General features: G+C 38.9%; 1 protein-coding gene across 1 annotated transcript; it reads right to left on the reverse strand.

Moving 5' to 3' along the window:
* BLID (BH3-like motif containing, cell death inducer) lies at positions 1–27,430 on the reverse strand. The gene is given in 5 exon segments (XM_063728308.1): positions 1–2,650; positions 11,349–12,009; positions 12,420–26,744; positions 26,747–26,897; positions 27,383–27,430. Coding segments are annotated over 3 exon segments (381 nt in total). The 3' UTR covers positions 1–2,650; positions 11,349–12,009; positions 12,420–26,562.
* Between the last annotated feature and the right edge of the window lie 214 nt (positions 27,431–27,644).

A 27,644-nucleotide genomic window follows, 5' to 3' on the forward strand; every position in this document is an offset into this window, starting at 1 on the left:
TTCACAGTTGATGCAACATTGCTTTTATTGGGGGTTAGGAACATATGACGAAGTCACATAAAATGTCAACAAAGTCACACTTTGTGCTTGGCTGCTCTTTAAAAAAAAAAACCCTGTTTATTTATGAACTCACTTAATGAGAACTATGTGAGATGTGGCCAACAATTATCATGCTGAAAACAGGACGGCCAGAGCCATGAGGAGATCTAAGTCTGACAGTGCTAGCTAGCTAAGTGGAAATTTACCATAGTCAAATATCAGATACTTCCACACATTTAGATGTTTGTCCATAAGTAGACCCAGCTTAGCTGACTCCTTTGAGAAAGAATTGTGTCTCGAACCTCTGTTATTCAGCTGGCCACATTATTAATCATTACTAAATGCCAGCCACATGCAAAGGGGATGGAAAAGAAGAATGAGATTTGCTCAGATTTAGCTTTTTATGGCTGAAGTATTTTTGAGTCAGTTACATGGATACATGAGGATTATAATAGGAAATGACTGAATATTTTTAAAAACACAAGTACTATGGAAACAGTCATGTATAAACATTCGTGCAGAAGCACTTACAAACATACACTGTGCATAAAGTTGGTTAAGAAGATGCTCATTAGAAATGATTTATGTAAGTGAACTAAGAATTTGAAATAACTTAAAAATACCATTGAAGACATTATACACATACAACTTTGGACATTATGCATTCTTTTGGGGATGAACCATTGACAACTTCTGGGCTTCATTGCTAGCTATTTTTTACATTGAGGTGGGAAACCAAAGAAGTGCAGAACAGAAGCAATCTACTAGGCACAAAGCTCCCTGGTTACTACCTAGATAGACTGTTTCCACTCATCAAATTGAAGTGCATAATTAATTTAGGAAGGGCAGACTAGTGCAAGAGCTACTGATAGTGAACTGGAAGGCCTGGTTTCCATCCCTTACTCTGCCACACCCCAAAGTTCGACCTTCTGTAAGTCACTCTAAATCTATGGCCTTAGATTTATTGCCTCTGTTAAAAAGGGCATTGCAACAAGTGACTTAAACCTCCCCCTTTTTTATTCTCAAGGATTTGGGATTTTACGTAGACAAAAGTGAACAATCTCATCAAAGTCTTGCAAAAAAAAAAAGGTCTGAAATGCTGATAAACTTCATTCCCCATTTTTTTCCCCAATTTCTATCATGAAAATACATTCTATCACGAAAATACATTCTATCACTCCAGTGTAATTTTAACCAGAAGACTGAAAAGTTTTAGGTGATTATTAAATGAAATAGCTATTTGTTTGCCATGGAAAAATATCAAGGAATATAAAAAGGGGTAATAATTGTGACATTGACTCCAATATTGCAACTTGGCACTATAGATCATGAGCTTTGCAATTGCAATACTGAATGTGAGCCCTGTATATGGCACTTTGGCAAGTTACTTAAACCTCAGTTTTCTTGCCTGTAAAATGGGAATAATAATACCTATTTTGCAAGGCTGTTGAAAGGCTTAAGTGAGTTAATATGTAAAATGCTTAACAGAACTCAATAAATACCAATTATTATTAGGTTAATGGAAAAATCATAGTTCTCCATATTGTCACCAATCACCCTTACTTACTTTAAAGGAAGGGAAATACGATAATAATTCTAAGTAATACCCGGGGTGAGAGACAGGAGGTGACTGTGCAAAGTCTTTTCCAGATATGTATAGAAAGCTGCTGAATGTCTGGGTTTAAGTCAACAAGATGTGTGTATTCATTTCCTCCTCCAATTACAACCACCTAAAGAACTCCATTTTCTCCTTCCTTTCCATTTATCTCTAAATCTTTGACATCACTCAAGGTTCATCTTATATTTTCCTCTTTTAGAACTTTCTTCCCTAAATACGTCAGTTTTGCCAACTTGATGGCAAACTCCCCTGAACTCATCTTTTGCTTGGTTTTGTTTTTGATCTTATCCTCTACTGACCCTATCTGTTACTTATCTTTGCAAACATTTCTATAACTTTTTATAACTAGATTTAAACTCTTTAGAAGCAGTTATTTTATCTGATAGAATCTAGCTTTCTTGATTAAAAAAATAATGATCGATTGGTTAGTGTCAAGTGGACCAATGTGGTACTATGATTATTTTACCCTTTGAATAGCCTCTGACTACTTTATTTTAAAAGTACTTTTTATTCTGTAGGTCACTCTTAAGATCCAACCCTATGTGTGGCTAAAAATCATTCTCCTTGTAGGATTAATTTTGTTTCTTAAAATATTAACACATTTGTGCAATTTTCGATTTTGAAACAAGTGCATTAATAAGCATATCCATACTAGGAAAAAAATGAATGTCACATGAATTTAAGTACAAACAGAGGAATACACATGAGGAAGGGAAAGTTCTTGGCTCATGAAAATCTAGATGTCATTATTGAGTTTTTCTGTTTCTTCAAAAGATTGTCTCTTGTTCTGAGAGTTCTAGTGTCAGAAGCTGCACAATTTGGGGGTGTTTCTTAGCAGAGGAGGTGTCTTCAGGTGATCACTTTCTTTGTTTCAACTTCATAGTTGGCTTGAGGGTCCATCAATATAGCAGTCTCTTCAGTCTTTGTCCTTGCACTGGGAGACATTCCTGAGGAGGGGGACTATAGGACCAGCTGAAAGGAACATCAACACAACTAAAAAAATAACAGAACATGTCACAGAAAGTTATCACATTGACTCTTTAATAATAATAAATAAATGTAATGATACTTTGGGGACCATGCTAAGTCTCACTACAGATGAAATGCTGCATCACTAGAAAAATGCTGTTGTTTTACATTGTTCCCCTTGCTAAAGAATCAGTCAGCAATGGCATTGCCTGAGTGTGTGTGAGACACCACTCTAATGGCTCTGGGAGAAAATGCTGTGTAAGAAAAGCCTCAGGTTTATCCAACAGGGAACTCACTAAAATAGGACACATAGGGAAGGAACAAAAGAACACATGACATTGAGGACACATTCAAGTAAATCCAAGGAGTGAAAACAAAGTAAGATAGCTGTGGGTACATAACTGTTTAGCAATGCAGGGCTGAATGAAGTCACTAGAATTGTTAGGTGTTGTCAATTCCTTGTATTTGTCTTTGTATTCCCAGTGCCTGGCACAGAACATGGTATGGAAAGAAAAAAAGAAAGAGGGAAAGATGGAAAGATGGAAGGAAGAAAAGAAGGAAGGAATGAAGGAAGGAAGGAAAGAAGGAAGGGAGGGAGGGAAGGAAGGAAGAAGGAAAAAGAAGAATGAAAAAGAAAGAAAGAAGGAAGGAAGGAAAGAAAAAGAGAAAGAAAGAAAAAGAAAGAGGAAGGGGGAAAGGAGAATAAAAAGCAGAAGGATGGAGGGAAGGAGAGAAATAAAGAAGAAGGGTTTCAAAGTGTAGAAGAGGTGGGGGGACAGATTATGCAGAAAGGAAAAGCATATCCTGGAGCATATTCAATGACTTAGAAGCCAGAGAAAGCAGGCTCCCTTAATTCAAGAAGAGATTACACATTCTGAGTGGTTTTAGAAATGGGGTAGGGCAATTTCCAGGTGGCTTTGAACACGTTAAGATTTAATTTGGGAAGTATGATGTGTTAATGTAACTATTGTAGGCTTCCGAGAGGAATATTAAGATGATTCAAATGAATCAAGTGGAAGGAAAAATGTGAAACTCAAAGGAGTTAATCCAATGGAAAAAAACGAACCATATCGCAAGAAATTAAATGAAGGCAGGCCTAAAGAATATAGCCTTAAAATAGAAAGGCAGGTGCTTGTCGGGGTTTCTTCTATGTTAATGTTAATTGAGAGAAATGGGCTTAGAACTCAGATCAAGAATTTGCTTCTCCCACTGTGCAGCTTTTTTCATTCTTCAGCTGTTCTTTTCTGCTACTGCCCCTTCCTGAAAGTGAACTCCAGTCCTTACTGTTTTAGCATCAGTGCAAAATATGTTAGTAAATACAGAACGTGGAGGTGGAATCAAATATAACTTTGAAGGACGACTGTTGGAACAAATGAGCTCCAGATCCACCGGTCCTGGAGTTGTTCCTATGCCTCCATACTTTAGAAGAGCTTCAAAAATTCTTAAAGCTGTAAAAGAATTTAGAGCCCAACTAATCCAACCCATGCATTTTAAAGATAAGGGTATTTGAGAAGAGTTGTTATTAATGTTTCTCTTTCTTTTTATAAAAGTTGTTATGAATAAAATATACTTCTCAGGTAGATGTTTCTTTAACTGAAGACCTTATCATCAGCCTCTTCATCATGCTTACACAATGAAGATATCTTAATAAGTCAGGCACACCAAAAAGGGTACACTATGACACATCACTGCTTTCTGCCCTAAACACTTTGGATACACTGAGGATGTTGGCTCCCTAGATGGCAGGTATAATATGTTTTTTAATCTGTAAAATAACTAAATGTTAAATGTTAATAGGCATTTTTCTGATTAAGCATGCAATAACTGATCTTGGATGAGTAATTAAATATATATCTTAAAGATTTTAGAATTTATTATTTTGTGAACATTGACAGGGATGATGGGGTGCTAAGCTTTTGATACATGTTTGTAAAACTCATTTTTTAATAGATTAAAATGTTATGTATTAAGGAATAACATTTCGCACAATTTTTTGTGGCTCATTTGGATATCTAATGATGGCAAATCCTTGAATACATGAGCAGGTGAAAAGTGAACCTTGTATTGCTTTGGTTTTAGGTAGCTACACATTATGCAAAATGTCTCTTTCTAATAGGGACTCCATCATTAAAACAAATTTTGAGAAACGGATAGTATAAATACGTGAATGACCATATTCTAGGTGTCTACTATGAGTCAACTGTTCTACAAATCAGCTTTCTTTGGGCTCTATGCCTACTCAATTGCAATGAGTCATATCTTGTATCATCTCAATATAAGCCTCTCTTAGAATCCTTTTTGTCTCCCTAACATATAAGCATAAATCGAGACCCTTGTATTGCCTTGCTCAGGGTCCTTCTGTGACCTGATGGTAATGATTCTCCAAATTTGTATCAAGAGCCTCTTCACCTACTGAGCCAACTACCAGGCTGACCAACCAACTCACTGTTGCTCTGCCTGGGCTATTCCTCAACAGGTAGATCTTCAGGGATCAGTTCCCTGGAAGGAGGCTCTCCAGTGGGGCCTTCAGTAGACCTTGGACATCATGTCAAGACGTCAAAAGGGAAGTTGATGTTAGTGCATAAATAACCTAAGGCAGAGTTTCAGTATTCAACATGTGCCATGCAAAACAGTGAAAAACAATAAAAGAAATTGTTGATTATTGTTATTGTTTTGATTACTTTGGTTAAATTAAAATTATTATCTCTGCCTCAGGTCATTTCCCTGGCATTCTATTTTGTCATTCCAACAAAGGAAATGAATTTCTTCTTAAAACAAATGAATAACATTTACTGTCCGAATATTCTCAATTACTTCAAGTTGTCTAAAGTCAGAAAGAGACTAAATCAATCAAGAGTAGCAAATATTTTACAAATTAAGCAAGTGTCCACAATGATAACCCTTTCAGAGATAATTAATTTCCAACATCTAGGTCACACATATTTATTCTTGCATAAGAACACAGATCGTAGAGTCCTCGTATCCCTATATTAATTAACAAAGAATTTTTTTTAAATAAGCTTATTTTTAAAAGATTCTACTCAGGAACCATTTCAATGATGAGAAATGCACAAGAAAAGAAAAAAACTCAAGTAGGCAACATGTAAAGCAACAGACAACTATATGCACATTAGTATAATTACACATTGCAAATTATATCGGATGTATCTAATATCTAATTTTTTGAAAGCTGATTCCACTTGAGACTTCAATAACAGCATCAACATTTTGCAGGTGGCTCCTTCTGTATAGTATCCAAAGGGAATTATTCCTCTAATGTGCTTACAACCCTCAAGTAAAAGCTAAAGCTCTCTCTTAAAGGACCAATGAACAATGAACACTAGGAATATTACCTTGATAAAGGAAGGGGGGAGGGTTTCACCATATATAATATTCAGCACGGTTATTTATTCTGTTCCTTCTGTGCCCATGATATTTATTTGCTTCAAGCAATAAGAAACAAACTTAAACAGGAGACTCATTAGAAAATGTGAATGAGGCTACATCTATATTTTGAGGCAGCGATATAAGAAGCTAAGGGTTGATAATTTCTTAGATCAATTGATAATAGAGAAATGTTCAACAGAATGGCAGGTTATATCTTTGACTGAAAACAGAAAGCCCTACATTAAATTCAGCACTTCTAAAACATAGGATTAATTTGTCCTAAAGAGGACACCAGATCAAAGCTCTGCTTTGAGAAACAGGCTTTTGTCCTCATCTTTCTATGAGTTAATCAATCATCAAATAACCAAAATAAATTTGTGATCTTGGAGAACGAAGCATATTATTCAAGGTGATTGGATCCATTTTCTTGATTCCTCCTTCAAGATCTTTCTGCTAATTAGTCAGGGTTACTATTGAATTATTTAATTATCTGCACTTTTGTGCAATAAAATATGTTGTCATATCACATACTTTATCATGCTGTTGCAGTTCACACTTAATGATGCCTCTATAGTTAGCAGTTTCCTTTGTTCTGCTCAATAAGTGGTTTTAGAAAGAGGGTGGGCCGGGAAGGTGGAGGCCTGGGGTTTGTAAAATAAAATCATATATTCCTGGTCTACATGCCAAACTTTATGCATTTACATGAATTTCTTCTTAGAAATTAAGTGGCAATTCCATCTGTAATAAGCTAAGAGGCACAGGTCGGTGACTTGGAATGCAACCGCAACAGTGTTACTATACCTTGAACATCTCTCTAGTGCATTTCCACTGCAGTGCAATGGTAAAACGACGATTAAATTTTTTTTTTTCTAATCAGCAAGGAATGTCTTTAACAAGGAAGAAGTAAATTATGATAATTACTCTGAATGGTCGGATCCTTGAGCATTACTAATTAGCATTTATTGCCTGGATTATAGAACAATACATGTGAAACCGAACTGCGATTGCTCTTTTACGTTGAAGACTTGAAAAGGCAATGGAGCAAAAAGCCAGCATCATCGGTAGTGTAGTCAGTAGTTTACATCTCCTTGATAGGACGCAGAACCCCTCACTTTGGAAACACGCAAATATGGTCCTCAGTATTTATGGCCCATTCATTTTTTTTTTGTTAGTCACATATTCACATAAGATATCATAGTCATGGTAGACTAATGAGAGGAGAAGCATTTTGGTTATGTCATTTCGGGATAATTTTATCAGTTGTGAGAGTTTAACAATAAAGAACATAAAACTTGCTGTTTCATAAAAATATGAAATTTTCCTGAAGAAATTTTGACTTAAAAAAGGAACAAAGAACTCAGTTTGTGGTGAATAAAATTTTACATTCACTTCCCCACTTTCTCATAGAAGATCTACAGTTGGGGATAACCGATAAGAGGCAATTGGTTTCTGGCTTAAGAGCCTTTTTCATTAGGAATTTTCGGTAAATTAAAGTCTGAAATTAGAAAAACATTAGACATTAATCAACAGACCAACACCAGTCACGTAAATAAATGGCATTCGTATAATTTGGCAGCTGAAATTCTTAAATAATCTGGCAGGTACAAGGAGAGAAAGAGGAAAAATGAACCGTTTTATCATTCTCACTGCGGTCTCACCGTTTCCCTCCACACCCCATTACAGCGAATGAAGAGAAAGAACATCATAAAATATAAAGCCAGTACTAAATACAGTCACTAGTCTTCCAATACCTTCTATGGATTCCCCACCCTGATCCTTTCTAGTTTGAAAGAATAACTTTGACTAAATCTGTGAGGAGATTAAACAGGGTGGTGATAAAAATTAATTCTGCTGAATGAGCAAATGCATTTGGATTGCAGAGATGCAAATAAGATAATACTTTTCTTTTCCTTTGACATACCAAGAGGATTAGTTTAGAATGTTAAATTTGATTTTATTAGAATATATTAGCAGTGTTTTAATTAATACCAATCAAACATTTTCTTTCCCTGAGGCTTGATGTGTTCCTCGCTTTCTAAATCATCTGTCTTTTTTTCATCAAAAAGCCCCTCTACCAAATTACCAAAGCCTTTGTTACATTCTTTATAATTTTACTGTATTCAATGGAAAATTATGAGCTCTTTACCTAAAGGTGTCTTGCCTATAATAATATATTCCCAGGTGCTAGATTTAAAATGAATACTGTTCATTAGTACACATTTTTTTAAGGTAGAATTAGAGACTTGAAAAGAAATATCTCCTGTATTTTTCTTTTGGGGAAAAATGTTGCAAAAGGAGTTTTGGCTGGTTCATATTATTTGGCTTTATTCTCACTAGAGCTTCCTAGAGCTGTTAAATTTCCAACTGCCTTGGTTTTGAGTTGGCATTTCTTTGGAAACACAGGCAAAAAAGGAATTTTTAAAAAGGAGGTGGAGAGAGAATCTAGTTAAAAATACGGTGAGCCAGTGTGCCCTGTGAACTGAATTGTAACTGTGTGTTCCAAGGAGGTGCTGCATTGCATTTCACTCATTATCCTCTCCTTTTCTCTCAAGCTTCCTGTCCTTCTGTGTCCGAAAGCTCCAGTTCACTTCTTTCTCTTTTCTTCCCGCAACGCACCCCCACCCCAGTTCCCCGCCTTATTTTTTTTTTTTTTTATCTGCCAAGCTGGATTTGCACTTTTAAAGATCAGTATCAATAATGCCCTGCTTGTTTCGGTTGCACTCTCCCTTTAAAAGACAGCCCCCTCTAATTGATGCATCTGGGCTAGTCTAGACTGGTAGTGATTGAACCAACCACCAATTATGTTATTCATTTCACTGAACTTCACTGATGGGCTCGGTGAGGAAGAAGGGGTGTTGAGAAACCTGCCCTTGACTGAAGCAGTTGCCTGCTGAAATATAAAATCTTGTGTCGTTATGCACTTTTAAATGCCTGGGTGATCAGTTGTGTGATAGCAACCTCGGAACATGAGCAATCCACTTGAAAACATGTAAAAACCTGAGAGTGCCTTGAAATACAAACTAAAACACTTGTATTAAATGACCTGTTATCATTGAAAATCACGGAAGAATTTTATCTGGCGTGTTTTTATTGATTCATGTATACATTTTCATAGAGTAAACTGCAGATATATTTTAACTTCAAAAATCACCAACACTTTTACAAATGTTTGATATGAATACTGTGGTAATATAGATCCGTAAGTTAAATAGATGCCTTGCTGTAATTTCCAAATACCTATGCATACACATCAGCTAAGATAGGGGAAGTCATTAAACCATTGAATATAAACTAACGATGACTCAACAATCAAATAACTACTTTTTTTGAAGCACATTCGGACTATGAAAGACTGGAAAGTAATATTCTAATATTACTACACAAGAGGTTTCAACAAAAGACGTGGTGCAATCGTTGCATAGTTCATATTCTCAATTCAATTTTCTGATACAAAATGGTTTCTTGATTGCAATTAGGCATTAATGACTAAAATTGCAATAAACACTTAAAAAAAAAAACAACAGGCAAAGAACAGTTTCCCTAACCTTCAATTACATGTATAAAACAAGGCTACAACCAATATAAAGTCTTTAGAAGAAGAAAGCATTTGGATTGGGGTTGATTTAGGTGTTTTTCAAACATAGAAGAGAAATGTTGGCCCAATAATACGAAAATTGTTTAAATGAAATTTTCTACAGAATTTTTCACAACAAAGGAAAGGTAAGTTACTGTTTCGCCTCCCCAACTACGAGACAGACCTAAATCACTGAAATCATTCAGTTATAAAAAGTTACAGCTCAAGAAAACTACAAACTAGGTAATGCTAGCCATTACCTTAAGAAAGGATAATTTTAAATGTACGGTTTGGGTGTTATAAAACCTTTTTTGGATTGAACTTAAGTACTGATAAAATTTTTCTTAGTTTTAAAATGAAAAACAGTATTTGTTACTCCCAAAGAATACGATAATTGTGTTTGCTGTTGCTGTTGCTTTCATTTTACATATTTAGAAGATTTATTTCCAATCTTTACCACCTTTATATCCATAAAGTATAACATTTTGTAAAAGATACCAAGCAAGGAGGTGGTATCCCTTCTTTTATTTTTAAAAAATCTGGCAAAGTCATACAAACTTAATTTTTATTAAAACCATAACTTCCATCCTTTGTGTGGAATTGCAAGAATAGAATTTTAACCTGTTAATATTTTACTCCAAACTATTAGTTTGCCTTTATCTGCGTCTGTGTGTTCACTGTCTAGCCATCCATGATACACATGTGTGGACACTGAATATATAATCTATTCACATGCCCATTTTAATTGGGCACAATTTTAAGATTAACTGTGGAGTTTGAAAGTTGGAGACATGGGGCATGCTGGGACTTCAGCTGAGATGTTCTGAGGTCAAGCACCAGGTACTGAGCTGTTCTTGTTACGCTCGTATACTACTGCGTGTTGCTCTCAAGGAATAGACCAGGCAGATGAGTTCCACAAGCCTCAGGCATCAATAACATACATACATATACATAGCAGCCAACACGCTATTAAAGCAGAATATATACCTGCTTTAACAGAGATCCAGGAGCTGCCACTCTCTGGTCACCTGATCCCATCTAACAATGAAAACCTCAGAGGTATACTCAATCACTTCAGACAAACTTTCTTTTCTTTTGTTTTTGCTTTAAAGAATAAAATTCCACCAAATTTCCAGGATGCAAAAGCACGACTCGCAGCTCCCAAGAGCCTAACCCGTGGATTTAAACGGTAAACATCACAAGTTAGGGTCTCAGGGACTGAGAGGAGCGCAACAATGTTTTCTTTCTTGAGACAAAGCAAAGCAAAACAAGAATGACAGGCAATTTCTGTTCGGGGTTCATAACTAAGATGCAACAAACAGGTGGTATGGTATTTCTTCTCTAAGCTCCTTTCCTTTACAAAATTGAGATTCCATTTAAGCCTAATACATATATACACACATACGCAGTATCTGGGGGCGCATATACAATCACGCACATACACATACGATCACGAGTATATCAGAGAAAACTCTTTCAAGATTTGGGCAAAATAGTTGACTAAAATGGAAAATAATATGAATAGACTCAGAAATGCCCAAGTTTTTAAAACCATAGTCTACAATAAGGATTTAGTCCCTTTTCAAAGCTTTAATTTACGACTAGCACAAATGACTGAAGAGAAAATAGGAGGCATCTCTTTCCCCCAGGGCGAGTATGCCGCATGCAAAAATCATAGAAATCGAGTTTTCAAAGGAGAAGACCAAGAAGTAGGATTCGGAGGCTATAGAAGTGTAAATACGAATAGCGTTCTGAACTCACCCATTCGAAGCGGAGCGGGGCCCGCACAGCCTCCTGTGGCACCATCCCGAGCAAGGGGGGGAAATGAGAGCTCTCAGTGCGCTAGGCTGGGCGAGGTGTTTCAATAGAGGACGGAGAACGGGGGCGGGGAGGGGAGGCGGGGGCAGGAAGCGATACACCAAATCTCGAGACTGTAACTCTGTAGCTTATGCTTTGACGAGAGAAAAAAGGGCAGTTGGGTGGGAGTGGAGGGAGGGGCTGGAACTGATCAAATTTGGAAAATATTCACTTAAAAATTAAAAAAAAAAGGGGGGGGGGAGTATGAAACCTCCCCAGAGCTGCTTTTTGAAAAATTTCTTCCTTCTTTCTTTAGCGTGCACTTTGCCAGTCCTGCAAACGGAGCCTTCGTCTGCATCAGCTGCTTGGCTGAAGTCAAGGCCAAATCACCAAGAGCGAGCACCAGGCTGTCATTTGGTAGACGCGAAGTGGGAAGGGCTGGGTGCGGGCTGGGGAGAGACATTCCCCCCGCACCTCCCGCTGCGGATTCTTTGAAGCCTTTGGCCAATATTTCAGAGGAATCCGAAGCATAATTCCCCTCCATCTTTGCAGACAGCCCCTGGTTCTGTACCTGATAGATTGTCGCTTTCCTCATCAGACTGGAAGTGGGGCTTTCCTGTGCCGCCTCCAAAAATGAAAGGAAAAGGACGGGAGGCAGATGGGAAGATGACCCTTTTTCAAATGTTTCTTCCCCTTTTTCTTTCTGTTTTTCATTTCATTTCTTTCTTCTTGTTGTTCTTCTTTTATTCCAGGCCTCAGCAAGGTAGATGGCTGGCTAGTCAAAGAGAATGACAAAGCAGCCACAGCCAGGAGGACACTGGAGAGGCCTCAACGCACTTAGTAAAAATGCTAAATATTTTTTAGATATTTCCATATGCAACTAAAAACAGTTAGAGCTCTAGACTCTCCCCCTCCCCTCCTTTAAAAATGGAATCATGCTAGTAACACAGCTAAATTATGTCTCTTTTCCCTCTGTACAGTGTCTGTTTAGCACCCCCCCCCCCACCCCCACCTTCAAGACAACTTTTTTCTCACCTCTGTAGGTTCTTCTCAGGCACAATCCTCCGTTGAGCTCAGAGGCTCTCCTTTTTCTCTCCCTTCCCTTTTCCTTTTCCTCTCAGAAAAGCTAGTCTGTCATCATCACACCTAGCTTCTCTCTCGCTCGCTCAACCTCTCTCCTTTTCTCTTTTACTATTAAAATATAATAATAATAATAATGGCCCTTTCGACATAGCAGCATGAAGTGGCTGCCTTTGAGAAGCACATTTAATCTTTACTGGCTCCCCTAGGCTTCAGTGAAGAAGGAGAAGGCAAGGGAAAAAAAAGGAGAGAGAGAAAAAAAGATTGTAAGGGAGGCTGCTGACGGACAGCAGGCATCAGGCACAAATCAGCGACAAGTTGAATTTTCCTAGACCACACTGCCCCCTTTCTTCTCGGCTTGCTCCCTGGGCTCCTGGAAAGCCTGAGTGTCTGGTTACAGGAGGCAACGGGTCTCCTTTTGCCAACCATGGTGCAGATTCCTCGCATGCCTGCTTAAATCTCTGGCAGAATAAGAAATCAATATCCCCCTCTAATCACCTTTAGCTCTTCGATGGCTTCCCCCCTTTTCTGAGAATCCACTTGGCTCTCCTCACCGCTCCCCCGCCCTGCCAGGCTCCTACATACAAAGCTTGCAGCCCTGTCATTTCTCACTTCCTTCCATATCTTGGAGACAAGCCTCTCTTCTAATATCCTCTCGCGCTTGCTCCCTCTCTCTGTTGTAGTGAGTCTCATCCCTGACTTGCAGTGCTGGATGCACTAAGGCATCTCCCTGACTACTAATGAGGCCAAAAATACATCAGCAGGTCAGGGGGAAGGCCAGACACTGCATTATACAAATACAAAAAATTTCTCAGCCCGCTAGACCTAGAGATCAGGTATCATATTTTCGAAAAGGAAAAACAAGGAGGGAAAGAAGTGAGGAAGGGAGACCACAGTGCAGTTCTCTGCCTAATTGTTTCACATCCTAGGGGAATTTCAAGCACACATGCATGTGTGAGTGCAGGTGATGGATTTTGTGAATCTTGGTGGCTTTTCTTTATGGACAGAAAGTCAACAATGCCCAAACATTTCTTTGTAATCAGCATTTAGCGGGATAAAAGAGCAATGATTCGGATCTACATTTAAGATATGTAGACTCTCTGTTCAGGCATGCGATGACTACAGAGCTAAAATTCCCTTTGCTTCCAGTGGCTGGGGTTTGCTCATTGACTGTATTTGCCATATGTACTAATTTACCACCTATGTGCCCTTGGATTTTGGAATGAACTCATCAGTCACTGAAGCTCATCCTGACCCTTTGCTTTCACTGCAGGCATTTTCCTTATTCCTGACGCATGTTTTTCCTCTTCGAATGTCCGACAGACACATATACACTTCATCGATCAGCCTCAAGTTCCCCAATAATGACAAGTAATATTTCAGATGACAAAAAAAAAAAGAGGCACAAGAAAAAAGGAAGACATCCTAAGTTGATTGGGGGAGCATCTCCTATCATTTCTGTTGGCACTCATTTTTAAAGCTCTGCTATGCAATGATTCTTTAAGGCGTGGATCTGCCGAAAATTAGGGTCTCTACCTATCTATACACACAGTGGGTATGTTACCATTCTAACCCAATTTTCTTGCCTAGAATCATGCAGACAACAGGCAGTGTGGTGTTAAATATAATGTCAGATTCTGTAAATAGCAAGGAAAGGGAGAAAGGTATCTGAGGATGCAGGCTTCCTCCAAGTCAATGTTTTTAAAAGATAGTTTCTTTGTGCTCAACTCAGACATAATTGTGCTTTGTCTCTGACTGTGAGACCTGCAGAAGCATGCCTAGATGCCAAAGAAAAGGAGAAGAAAATGCACAAATAAGAAGAAGATACTGAGAGAGGAAGAAGGGAGAGGAGAGAAGTAGAGAGGAAAGGCGAGGAGCGCATAACAGCTAAAGGCAAAAAGAGAGTGTTGGATTTTTTTAATACTTTTTTTTTCTTTTTGTCATTATTGGGAAGGAGAAAGAGGTGGTTGCCAGGAGTTGGTGACTAGGTTAGAATCTTTTTCAGATTTGGCTAACGGGGTGTTTTCACTAGACTGAGGGAGAAAAAAGAAACACGCTAGAATAATCATGAAGGGTGGAGCTGTTAAAAAAAAAAAGTCTTTGACTCACTGGGTGCCTCCCTGTACACCAAAATGAATCATTCCTAACCAGATTCATCAATTGTCTTAGTGTGCTTCTATATGAAGGCCAGATTATGGGAATCATGTCATTGCACCCATCTTCAAAAGGAAGGGTAAATAGAGGACGAGATTTCCCGAGACTCTTTTAAACCTCTCTATATTTGCAACAATAGTTCAGCATGATTTTCACATAATAAGCTAATTTGCCCTTGCCTGTATTCACTCTGCTTACAAAGATATACAAATATATAGCTTATGAAAGTTTTGCTATGAACACATCATTTTCTCTATACAACTCAGCGATGTCTTTGGAGGATACTTATTTCAAGCAGTTAACACCTGACCCCAATTTCTGTGGGTAATTAGTGAGCTAGATAACCACACAAAGTGGGTAATTATTTAGTACCCAAGGGTACGCTAGAAGTGGGTAGTGGCTTTGTTAACAAAAGCACATCTCTAATTATTGTATCTATGATGGGTGTTTTAAAAATACCAGTTACTATATCAAGTGAACCATGATAAATAAGTGAACTAGTTTGCGCTCCTTAGCATATACATATGTATCTTCTATCATGGGTAATAATATTTTCCTCTCTTGTATGGAGTGTTGTGAAGATTAATTAGTTAACATCTGTAAGACTCTCAGAAGATGAAATATTGCTAGAGGCCTTCTAAATACAGTATTATTATTGTTATTATTACCTTAGCTAAAAATCCCAGAATGGGAGAAATGGAGAAGGTAAATGTTATTATCTGGTCTACGTCTAAGTTTGCAAATACGCTGAGATCACAAACATAATGAGTTTGATTATGGAGAGTAGTTTCCTACCTGACAGAGTCTAACCCACGCTGTAATAGAAAAGAAAGGCAGAAGATATTTCATTGACAGCTGGCTCCGGTTAGATCTGAGGAACTGAACTGGGACAGAAGTGGAGAGGAAAGGGAGGAGCAGGAAGAAGGAGTCACTGATGGGCTGAGAGGAAGCCGAATCTGCTGGACCACACCCTCCTTCCAAAGTCTTTCTATCCTTCTCTCTCACGAGCAGCAAATAAGCACAAAAACCCCCAAAGAAGATATCTATGCAAGTCCTGGGACAAATTCAGCATAATGACAATCTATCTGCCAGTTACATAGCATTGATTCTGGAGGAGAACCATCAGCACAAATTATTATAACAAATGCACACACATTTTAAAATATTACAATGTTGAGAATAGGCACACACAGATCAACCTCGGATAACTTTAACCCAGGTTATGAGCAGCGATGAAGAAGCAACTTTTTAATTGCTTTTATGACTCACTCTCAGGGGGAGAAGGGGGTATTATTAATTTTTGCTGAGAAAGAAAAAAAAATAAAAAAGGAAAGAAAAAAAAGGAAAAGAAAATCCCATGCTTTCAGGGACCTACTTCTGGAGAACAACCAAGCCTTGAAAACAAACAACAACAACAACAACAAAAACTTACTGCTGCTTTCTCTGTAAATGCCCATCTCCTTGAGCTGGCTGTCTGGCTCTGGCCGAGGCAGGACAGACAGAGGCCTCTTGGAATCCAAATCTTCAAGTAGGCTCACCACATTTTTTCTTTCAAAGCAAGGTTGTCCTGGGGATTAACCCTAGGAGTCTGGGAGATGCAAGCATGTGGGGAGGGTGAAGAAAAAGATGCAAAGATGTTGTATTCAGTCCCGTTGACGGCTTCCAGGGAATGGAAAAAGGAAAGGACCCCATGAGCCAGCCAACAGGTATCACTGCCGAAATCTCTGCTGGAGGACGGCCTTTGGGACACGTGCTTATGCTGTGATTGGAGGCCAGTGGTGTGATGAGCACCTTTTAAGAGTTTGGGAGCAGAGGGAAAATTTCTCCAAAAGCCACCCAAGCCAGGCTTCTGACCTGAAGCCCAGTACGTGTCAACCCCTCTCTGAGCTCAGAACTACAAAGGCTGACTGGCATTCTCCAACCCGCCCAGCTCCTTTCAAACCCACAGACTGTGCCAGACTGGCCCCACCTCCCACTGCAGCAAATTCTGTAGCCCCGCTCCATGCTGTGTTGTAAGGAGCCAGATTTCCGTTTTAATTGTCCTACCTGGCTGTCCCCTCTGCCACTACCCCTGGCTCTTGGTTCCTGGCATGGTTTCAAAGGCCCAATCAATGGCTTTCCCTCCCCCATCGGAATCTTAAACACTGCTAGTTCTCCCTTCTCCAAATTTTATCTCTTTCAAACTTAAATGTTTTTATGTCTTGTACTTTCTTTCATGTCTGGCCACCACCACCTCGTTTCTTTGGCCCCTCTCATTCTCTTGTTTGACACTTTTTTTGCCATGTCTTGCCTCATATTAGGACTGAAAACCCAAACCAAAAGTCAGTTGCTAGCATCTTTCCCTTCTCATCCCCTGCATTAATATTTAATGTATCTGACAATCCAGTGCATCTCAAGGCATGTCCTAAAATCTCACCTAAAAAGAGCTGAAGCCAGCAGAGAGCAGGTGTGTATGTGTGTGTTAAATAACCTAACTATGTGAATGTAGCAGGAAAGGGCCTGATGCACATGAGTGGAAGGAAGAACAGAAGAAAGGAATCTGGTACACTTGAAAGTATTTAGGGTAAAAGCAATGAAAGCTAATTGTGGCAAGAACTTACAGAGAAACTACCATACACAAACACACATACACACACACGCACGTGCGCACACACACACACACATATAGTCTGTATCAAGCATCCATGCTAAGCAGTTAAGTCACAATACCCTAAGATTATCTGATTATCTGAAAAAGTATTTACCATACCGTGAATGGGACAGGCAGGGCCACATGGTTCTGCAGCTGAAAGCTAAATACAAAAGCCTTCTGGAATGGATTGGAAGAGGATGGCAAACTCCTATAAATCATCTGCCTCCCTCCACCCTTGTCTGGGCTTAGGGGTTAAGAACTGCTATAGCACCTCTCTTTTATTTCCATCATGAGTTTAAGCTTATTATTGTTATTCATTCTTTAAAATATTTGTGCCCTTAACCTTACTGCTTAGATATTCATTGCTTTCATGTTGCAAGTCCGTTCTCTGTGACACCCCTAATACATATCATTGAAGGTCTTCTCTGTGTCAGACACAGGTAACTAATATCTCATTTGGTCCCCAAAACAGCCTTTAAAAGGTATCATCAGTATTCTACAGATGCAGAAAAAATAAGGTTTGAAATAGTTAGAATTGCCCAGCTCATGGGTGGCACTGCTAGGATTTGAAGTCAGGTCTAATTCATGGTCTTTCCTTTGCATCAATATACCCTTTGGCTCCTGTCCCAGTGTAAATGTCACTTTCTGCAGCTAGTCTCCTCAAACTAGTTTAGCTTCTTCCCCTATGTATTTTCCATAGCACCCTATACTTATACTATCTTAGCATTCATTCATTCTTTTCATTTTGCTGATTTTGTCTAGTCTGCCTAACAATGGGAAAACAGAGAGAGAAAGAGAGACAGAGGGAAAGAGAGACCATTCCCCTCCCTAAGGTGAGATGCCTATTACCTGTGCACTAAGCGGATCTAGTACATAATTACTGACTACTTAACTCTATGTCAGACACTGTGCTGGACAGTGAAATTTCTTTAGCCGGAGGACAGGAAGTGATGCTGTAGTACTGGCATCATCTGTGTACCTTGCTACTCCATCTCCCAACTCTAAGGTCACAAAAACAGAGGCTGTGACAAGGTCTCTCTGTATCCACAGTACATGGCATAGCATCTGTTACACAGCAGGAGCTCACCAAATCGTTTCAGAATACAGTTTTATGCTAAGATGGCTTTGATTGTAACATTCTGAGAAAGCAATATTCATGCCTAAATAACCCTTAAAAAGGCTTAATAAAATGCCACATAAACGTGGCATTTAATAAATGGTGGATTGCAACCTTATTTTCTAAGACTGTACTTTGGCTGAGGTCCCACTTATAGTCATGTTTGTGTTTCTGAAAACTAGAAAATTGGTCTGTTTCATTCATCCTATACGTTCTGAAGTCGTGCTGTTTCTGTTTCAAGCCAGTTAAGCTCTGTCTGAAATCTCTCCAATCGGTAGAGTAGGAGGTCATGTCAAGTGATAAACACTCCAGGGTGGCGTGGCTGTGAAGGACTAGTTTGGGCTACATGTGAGGAGGGAGAGCTCTTACACTTTAGAGTGTGTGGCTAAATCCAGATCTGAGATAAGCAACACAGCTCAGGGTGCCCTCATTTCAGAAAAAGAGGTTGAGAAGATAGAAATGGTTCATGATCATATGACATAAATGACTCTAGGGTTTCATAATGTATATTCTGAAGAAAGATTAGGCAATTTTTTATTTTGCCTAAGGAAAGAATATTTAAGGATGTATAATGGCTACCCTTGGCAGGCTAGCTTCTATCCTATTCTTTATCTGAGCAGTTCCTGTCTCTGAACAGAGTTAAGCAGGGGAATATCATGGACTCCATTCTGTTTTCCACTAGCGTTGACTGACTTTGGTTACAAATATGTTACTATCTGTACTAGGCTGGGATAATATTCATTATGTTAACCTAGAACACAGTTTCTAAAACTGTACCCTTTGGGGCATTGCTGGCATTTCTCAAGGCAAAGCTGGATGGGTACACATCGTTCTAGTCTAAATGTACTTAAGATAAAGATGATCTAAATTCCCTCAGCAAGAGTCTTTCACTAACTGGCAAAAATATTTCTTACTACTCATCATAGGAAGAGGAAGTGGAAGTTAGTCCTGTTGGTCAGTAAAGCCCTTTTCCTAAAGCAATGAGGCTCTAGACCAGTAGGGGGCAGTGTTTGGTACAGGCACTCTATAGCTCAAGTGGTCTCAAAGGGAATCATCTGGCAGATTTTATACCCGAAATCCACATCGTTTCCAAGTGTCAGGCTAAGTAGTGTCAGGCAAAATACTTGGATTTTTGCCTAGTTAAAAAAATGCTTTCATTAGTATCTTAGGATATTAGGGGAAAAATCAATGCTGAGCTAATCCTTCAGTATATATTTAGTGATATTTATTGATATGAATATATAAAATAATTCTGTTGCCTCCTTGTACCTCATTGGTTGAGTTTCAGAGGACTTTTCCTGGCTTCCATCCTAACTCCATAGAAGAGCTGGTGCTTATCTGATGGGCCCAGGTGGTTTGTGAAGCTCTCTGGAAGGTAATCTATGGCCTATTGATTGCACTGGGGCCCAACTCTACCAATTTGTAAGAAGTACACTTTAGCAACCTTTGGGTTTTAGGAAGGTGAAGGAGAAAAGCTTCTGTCTAACAATGGGAAAACAGAGACAGAGAGACAGAGGGAAAGAGAGACCATTCCCCTCCCTAAGGTGAGATGCCTATTACCTGTGCACTAAGCGGATTGAGTCTGACATTATAAAAGTCATTATTCTTGGCTAGAGGATGCCATCTAAGAGCCAAATGCTATTTCAGTCTAGGTTCCCTGCCATTCAGTCATTAGGTTTAGGCTGGCAAGCAAAGAGGGATATTTTTCGCCCCTGGAACTTTTGAAGATTGCGATTGTAAGGCCAAGAACCTAGAGATGATATTCAAGCAAGGATACAGACCAGGGATTTGTTCTGGAGTTGTTTGTATTGTTTTGAAACTGCTACGGATAGCCTGGCGGTTGGGAGGGAAAGAAAAGAGGTGGAGGAAGAGTAAAGAGACGTCTTATTGATGCCTAGGAACCATGGCATTAATAGGACTGGATTTGAGACTGTTCTCATCTCAAATCAGGTCTTATTGATGTCATGGTTCCTAGGGATATCTTTGCTGACCAAATTAATGCTCTTTTGAAGATAGGGCTCCTTTTGTAGTACTCACCACCTCTGGATCTCTAAGTATTTTCCAATACATAGGCAAGAAGTAGATAGGGCAATGACTCACCACTAAGTAGAATTAGATTGTCTTAGGTTGGTGCAAAATTAATTATGGTTTTTACCATAAAAATTTATGGTAAACTTTTATAACTTTTGCACCAAACCTAATAATTCAGATTTCGGGGTTTCTAGTCATACTCCCAATATTGCTGTTCAAATTTTTATTAATGTTCAAAAAGTCAAGACACACTTCTTTACTTTCAGACTTCAGATTTTTACATTTTTTAAGCTACTAACATTCTAAAGGTTTAGGATAAGGAGAGGGAGAAGCAAATATGTTTATATCATGATTCCTGTTTCATAGTGGGGAGCTGAGGCAATGAATGACTAAATACTTTTCCTAAGAAGGTTGTTATAGCACCAAGAATAGAATCTAGGTCTTTCATTCAATCTAGCTGTTGTGAGGAAAAATGAGCTAATATGTATGAACTGCCTCAAAATCATTCAAAGAGTGGGTTTGTGTAAATCTGAGGTGAAGTTAATAATAATCATACTCTGTGCATCTTGGTTCCCCCATAATTAACCGATGACAGCACAGTAAGGAAGAGCTTCAACAAGATGCGATTAGTTTACTTGAGCATTTGTAAAATAGATAAGCGTGTCGAAAGTGCTGAGTGTGCAGAAATAAAATTAAAGGAATACAGAAACATATTTTGAGACATATTTTTGGGTCCAAGGTGCAGCAGTAGTATCAGAATTCCCACTGAGATTTAAACAGAGAGCAATGAGTAGGGGGCAATCTGGAGAAGCCAAGAAATATTTTAAAGGTGGAAACTGCTACCTCAGAGACTTTAAATTCGGCACATTCTACACTTCTCAAGGAGTCTCCCTGCCACAAATAGCAGTGACATGAATACCACAGGAACTATGTCGAAGGGAGCCAGGCTCACCTTCTGGGGTCTGCTGCTTGCCCCTTTGTGAAAATCCATTGCACGTTCCAATCCAGGCCAGCACTGAGCAAACCAACTACAGTTTGCAACCAACCTGCACTCCAAAATCTGGGGGAGGTAGGTAAATATTTTTCACATTCTTAAGCCTTTATTTTTTGTCTTAATTTTTATTTTGAGTCAGAATCTTGTTCTGTTACCCAGGTTGGAGTGCAGTGGCATGATCATGGCTCACTGCAGCCTCAAACTCCCTGGCTCACGCAATCCTCCTGCCTCAGCCTGCCAAGTAGCTGGGACTATAGGCACGCGCCACCATGCTTAGCGAATGTTTTTACTTTTTGTAGAGATAGGGTCTCACTACTTTGCCCAGGCTGGTCTTAAACCCATGGCCTCAAACTATCTTAAGGTCTTGGCCTCCTAAAGTGCTGGGATTACCAGTGCGAGCCACCGCACCCAGCCAAGCTTTTAAACATTCACTGTGATATTATGACTACGTAGCCCAGTTCTGGACTGTTTGATTTATGGGCTTATGGATCTATATGCTTAACTGTGCATGATACTTACACGTACTGAATGAGGACATGTGTTCATTTTTATTCTACTAGTGCTTACCACTATGTCTGCTGCATAATAGGTGCTTTACAAATGATTGTTTATTCTGCACTCTTCTGGAAATTTAATATAATCTAGGTTGTAGCATTATGGAGCACAGACCAATCAACAGATTGAACTCACAAAAGGAATCTTTAATTGATGATTTTCCTTTCCTGTCATGAGTTGAATTACCCAAAATACACATATTATAATTTATGGAAAAGTAAGAAAATTCCAAGGTAAGAAAGGAAAAAACATACTTTGAAAATAAAAAGAAAATCTGGTTGTTGTTTAGATTCTGTTTAGAATGTGAACAGTGATTTGGGTGCTTCTAATAAATAGTTAGGAGTCTACCTGTCAATGTCTTTTAATGTTGTTTTTATTCCTTTTAGAGATGAGGTCTCACTGCCCAGGTTTGAGTGCAGTGGTGTGATCCCAGCTCACTGCAGCCTCGAACTCCTGGGCTCAAGTGATCCTCCTGCCTCAGTCTCCTAAGTAGCTGGGACTACAGGTGAGCACCATCATGTCTGTCTCTTAATGCGTTTTTAAAAACAAAGTAAACAGATAAAACAGATGGGAGAACCAAACTAGAGGAGGAAATAACTGATGACCAGCATGTTCACCTCAATTACTCTACATATGCATATATCTCTGAGCTCCAATGCCTTGCTTTCCACAGAGCAGTAAGAATTATTTGAAGTATCGGTAAATTAGCCTTGTTAAGTAAATTCAGGAAGAACTGGTGAAGTAGCTAAAGTCTGGTGGTGGACATGGAAGAGAGGGAAGAATTCGACATGTTATTTCTCTTCTGCTAAAAACAGGGAGTGTTTGGGAGGCTGAGGCGGGTGGATCACCTGAGGTCAGGAGTTCGAGACCAGCCTGGCCATCATGGCAAAACCCTGTCTCTACTAAAAAATACAAAAATTAGTTGGGTGCGATGGCAGGTGCCTGTAATCCCAGCTACTCGGGAGGCTGAGGCAGGAGAATCGCTTGAACCTGCGAGGCGGAGGTTGCAGTGAGCCAAGATTGTGCCACTGCACTCCAGCCTGGCAGACAGAGCAAGATTCTGTCTCAAAAAAACAAAACAAAACAAAAACAACAACAACCAAAAAAAAGAAACAAAAAAAAAAACAGGGAGCGCTTAACCTAGAAAATACCAATGCATAAAATGAACTTCGGTGCCCTGATAGTAAAGGAGGCACGGGAACAAAAGCAGAAGAATTATCACATGATCTACTCAGTCTTCTTTGTCTGCTTTCAGTGATCTCAGTCACCCCTTCCTCAGCACCCCGTCAGCACTGTAAGCACACCAGGCACAGGACATGTTGCACTATGATTGTAATTAAGACACAGAGAGATATATCTCCCTGTATCTGTAGCCCATTATAGAACGACGGGCACACAGTAAGCTCTCAGTAAATATGGAATATAAAATGAGAGGGTCGATGTGAAGATAAAATTTAAGAGCTATAAGATGAAGTGCAAGCACAACCATGTCCAAAATAAGGAAAAGTGAGAGCTCAATTAGATCTAGATTCTGGGCTGGGTCTAATGGGACAGGAAGGGGTAAAAAAGAGTGTTCAGTATGAATCTTCCATCCTTCATGAAGATGCTAAAGTCCTGCCACTGAGTTATGCACACAGTGTTGGAATCTGGCCCTGGGGAAAACCAAAGGCTGACATATCCTTGTCTGGTCTGCTTACTTCAACTTCATTTTCTATTTCTGGTTATAGGGGTCCCAAGACACACGACCCAATGGAAGGAATATAGAACTGCAAGTTAAGAGACATAGGTTCTTCACTTAGCTTTGTCACAGTGACTTTGGACAAGACATTTCACCTCTCAGATCCTTAGCTCCCTCAACTATAAAATGAGAGGATTACACTAGATGAACTCTCAAGTTCCCTCCAGGGAAATTCTAGAATTGCATAGTTCCTCTCTCGTCTAGATTCCATTCTCTTACAAGAATATTTTCTTAACAGCTATGATTTAGATGGAATTTGGATTTAGAAAATAAATAGAGCATCTTAGCTGATGTTGAAAAAAAAAGAGTCTGAATATACACAATGGGAGAAGAGAGATGTGAAGAGTCTCAGCATGGTGAAATTCATCATAGCAGATTGGGTCATGAAAAGGGGATTCCCATTTAGCTATCTACACATCTCCTGATGCTTGAATGGAACCAAGAAAATTTGACAAGGTTTTGGGGCAACAAGAAAGCATGTTGTTGTGAAGGGACAAGAATTATTCATCCCATTTCATAGAAAGGAAAACTGAAGCCCAGAAAAGATAGATAACTCATTCAAGACCACACTGTGATGGCGAAGCCAACTTCCCACCCAATTATGTTGTCTGAATTTGTCAACAAAGAAATCACCACTGCTTCCAATGAGCATGGTGCCACAGCCCAATAAAACTGGGCAGCCCTAGAGCCAGCTTCAGTCTCATAACCTCTGCTGCAATCAGACCTGCTCAAAATTTCTGTAATGTTTATTGCTAGAAAAAGTAACTGCATGAATGACCCACTGAGGCTCCTTAGAAGATTTCCTGCGGTCAAGATGCTTTTGCTGGCCTTGGGTCAAGAAATCTGGTTTCCATTCCATTGTCTGTCACTTGAGGCTCTTGCATATTAATTTCCTTGTCTAGTAATCAAAAAACTTTTGAGAGAAACTTATAAAATGTAAAACGATCCCAGATCAATATATAGGAAATATTATTCGAAGAGTTTTGTCTGGCATTACCAATTATCTGAAGAAATTATTCTTATCTACTTTTTAAATCACACAAAGACACACATGCACACATATATATAATACTTATAATTTATATTTAAATGTTTATAATAGTGTATATACACACACATAGACACCGTTCTTGTAAAAATTATATATATATGTGTATGTATATATGTGTATGTGTATGTATGTATAATGTGTATGTGTGTATATATATGTCTATATGTATATGATAGATAAGTATGTATTTATATCTCTTCCAGTCTAGCTGGGAAATCTGTTTCAAAATCAACTGCTGCTCTCTCCTCGGACTTGATATATAGCCAAGCAAGCCATTCTCGATTAACAGTGCTCCCTCCTGGGGAAAGTCACAGAATAACTTTATTGATTTCTCTTTACCCTTCTCCACATTTCTCTGCTGAAATGTTGTCTTAACTCTTCAATGCAAAAGCAAAAGGAAGTGAAAATGAAAATAAAGAGCTTTGCTTCTTTAGGGCAATGTTAATTATATTTTTCTTACTTCCTAAACAAAATTTTCTTCAAAGAACAGGATATCCATGAAGGATCTCTATATGGTAAAGAAAAGAGAGGATGACATACTTCCCATGGTTTCTAGACAGCAGATTTCTTTACGCTGAAACCTGTGCTTTACCCACAATGCTGGACTCAGAACTACATGAACCTAAGCGTATTCTCTTATGATTTGGCCAGCCATCTTTGAGAACCGCTAAGACATTTTGTTAAACAGTCCTTCCACTGTTTCCCAACACACCAGAATATAAGGAAAGTTTGTTTCTTGTCAGTTTTTTCTACCTCAAAAGATTCCAGGCATGATTAAGTTTTTGCCTTTTCTTTCTCTTTTCTTTCTTTTACAGAAAATTCTTTAACAGCTTCAGGATCACTGATGCAATTTAGGAGTTTCTCCAATGCAATTGAGAAATGCAAAAGGGAGGTTCTACAGGCAGGGTCTTTTCTGCCTGGAGCTTTTAAGATCACTGAGGAAAAATAACTCAGATCCTCACTCTTTCTCTCCTCCCAGCTTCTGAGCTGCCCTGCGGGCTCAGTTCTCACTGTGGGTAGGTATGGGTCGGGATAGTGGAAAGAAAGCAGAGAAGGGGGCACTGGAGTGGCTTAAAGTAAAAGCTCTAAAACACCTTTTCCATTTCCTTTTCCTTTTTTCCCCACAGATTTAGTTCTACTCACTCTAATAACAGAGTTCATAAAAGATTACTGGAATTTCTATTTCTTTCAGTTCCCTTTTTTAGCATCCACAGGTTTTTTTTTTTTTTTTTTTGGAAAGGCAAAGAAAGGTTAGACTTATTTACAACACAATGACAATCTCTGATTCTTCACTTTAAGCAAATAAAGATGCCTAGTGAAATAAATGGATTGTGTTATTTAAAATTGAAAGCTTATGTGAACCACCACTCAGAAACATGCTAAAAAAAATACAGAAATAATCTGTGACTACACAAGATTATTCTGATGCCAAATACTGAGTGTACAACTAAGTAGAGTGTTAATAATATGACAAGTACCTACTTCCAATGTACAAATGAAATACACTCAAAACTGCAAAGGACAGTGGCACTGTACGCTGCCCTAAGGTTTACCATCACATAGCTTTTTGTTTCTTCATGAATTTGCAAGCTTTGTTTTAATTAAATGCCATTTACTTTTAACTAGCCAGTTTATCCTTTTTAAAAATTTTATTGGTTCTCTGCACAATTTGAACCAAATTTGGAAAAGTTATGGGTAAAAGTGTGTAGAAAAGCCTCTTAAGAATTGGGTCTTATTGAAATCAAGTTTCCTTCTGTGTTGTACAGCCTGAATAATGGGGGAAATCTGTCCTAATATCTTGCTGTATCTGTCCTAACTCACTCCTTTTACAGGGCCTCAGCAGAGGAATTGCATAACAATGTAACTTGTATCCTGCTTAAATACGAAGGTCTCTGAAGCACATGTCCAGGAACATTCCGCTTCATGGCAGAGGAGCCAAGATTGTACCTTGTAAGAGAAAGCACTGTTTCCTTAGGCAACATAGGTTCTTTGTTGGAACCCAAGAGCGCTCCAGTGGCAGGCATGCTTTTGCCTCTGGATAAATGGAACTGCCAGAGGCTCGTTCTATCCATCCTGTGTAAAGCACACACTCAGATTCTAGGATCTCAAAGAAATGTATTTCCCGGCCCTCCATAGGCAACAAAGTCACCACAATTTGAAGCTATTATGGAAGAAAGTCCAAAATTTAACTTCCATTTGCTTTATTCAGCAAGTTTTTATAAGGCAGATCTCATATGGACTATGCTTTGCCTAAGCACGGTGTTAGATGGGAAGAAAAAAGTGGTGGGATCCTTCCTCCTCTTCCTTTCTTCCCAGCTCCTACTATTCATGGAATTTCCCTTGATTTCAAGTGGCTACTCACCAAAATCCTCAACTGAAAACAGCTTCCAAGGGGTCATGTACTTATTCAATTTTCTCTCCAAACAGAACATCATCTGACCAAGGTTTGCATGCATAAGCATTGCTAATTAACAATAAGTCTCCACAATGTCCTCCTCTTGGTAAGTTTGACACACAGACCCCAGTGAAGCTGTATGTACTGCCTGAAAGTAGGAAAGATCCTCACGTTGATTTCTGAATTGTAAAAGGCAGGAATGTGTTTTGGACTTCTTGTCCCTTACTGTGAACAGACCTAAGAGTACTTACTTTATTTTTTAGAAAGAACTCAGAGCTGCTGATGCCTGAGGGAGTCATTTCAACAGAGACTAGAATATCGAGAGAGAAAATTGATCCAGTTCTCTTGTCTGGTGCTTATAAAACATGAAAGTATCACCCTCGCCATGGCAGACCACAGGGAATGATCAATGTGAATTGTTAAGTCCTCTTCTCAGTGATGCTTGCAAGCAATTTCCCTGGGGAAGCAACAAGTTCCTGACCACAGTGTTGTACACAAATAAATAAACAAAAT

The sequence above is a fragment of the Pongo abelii genome, chromosome 9, assembly GCF_028885655.2.
Source record: "Pongo abelii isolate AG06213 chromosome 9, NHGRI_mPonAbe1-v2.0_pri, whole genome shotgun sequence".
Lineage (NCBI taxonomy): Eukaryota > Metazoa > Chordata > Mammalia > Primates > Hominidae > Pongo > Pongo abelii.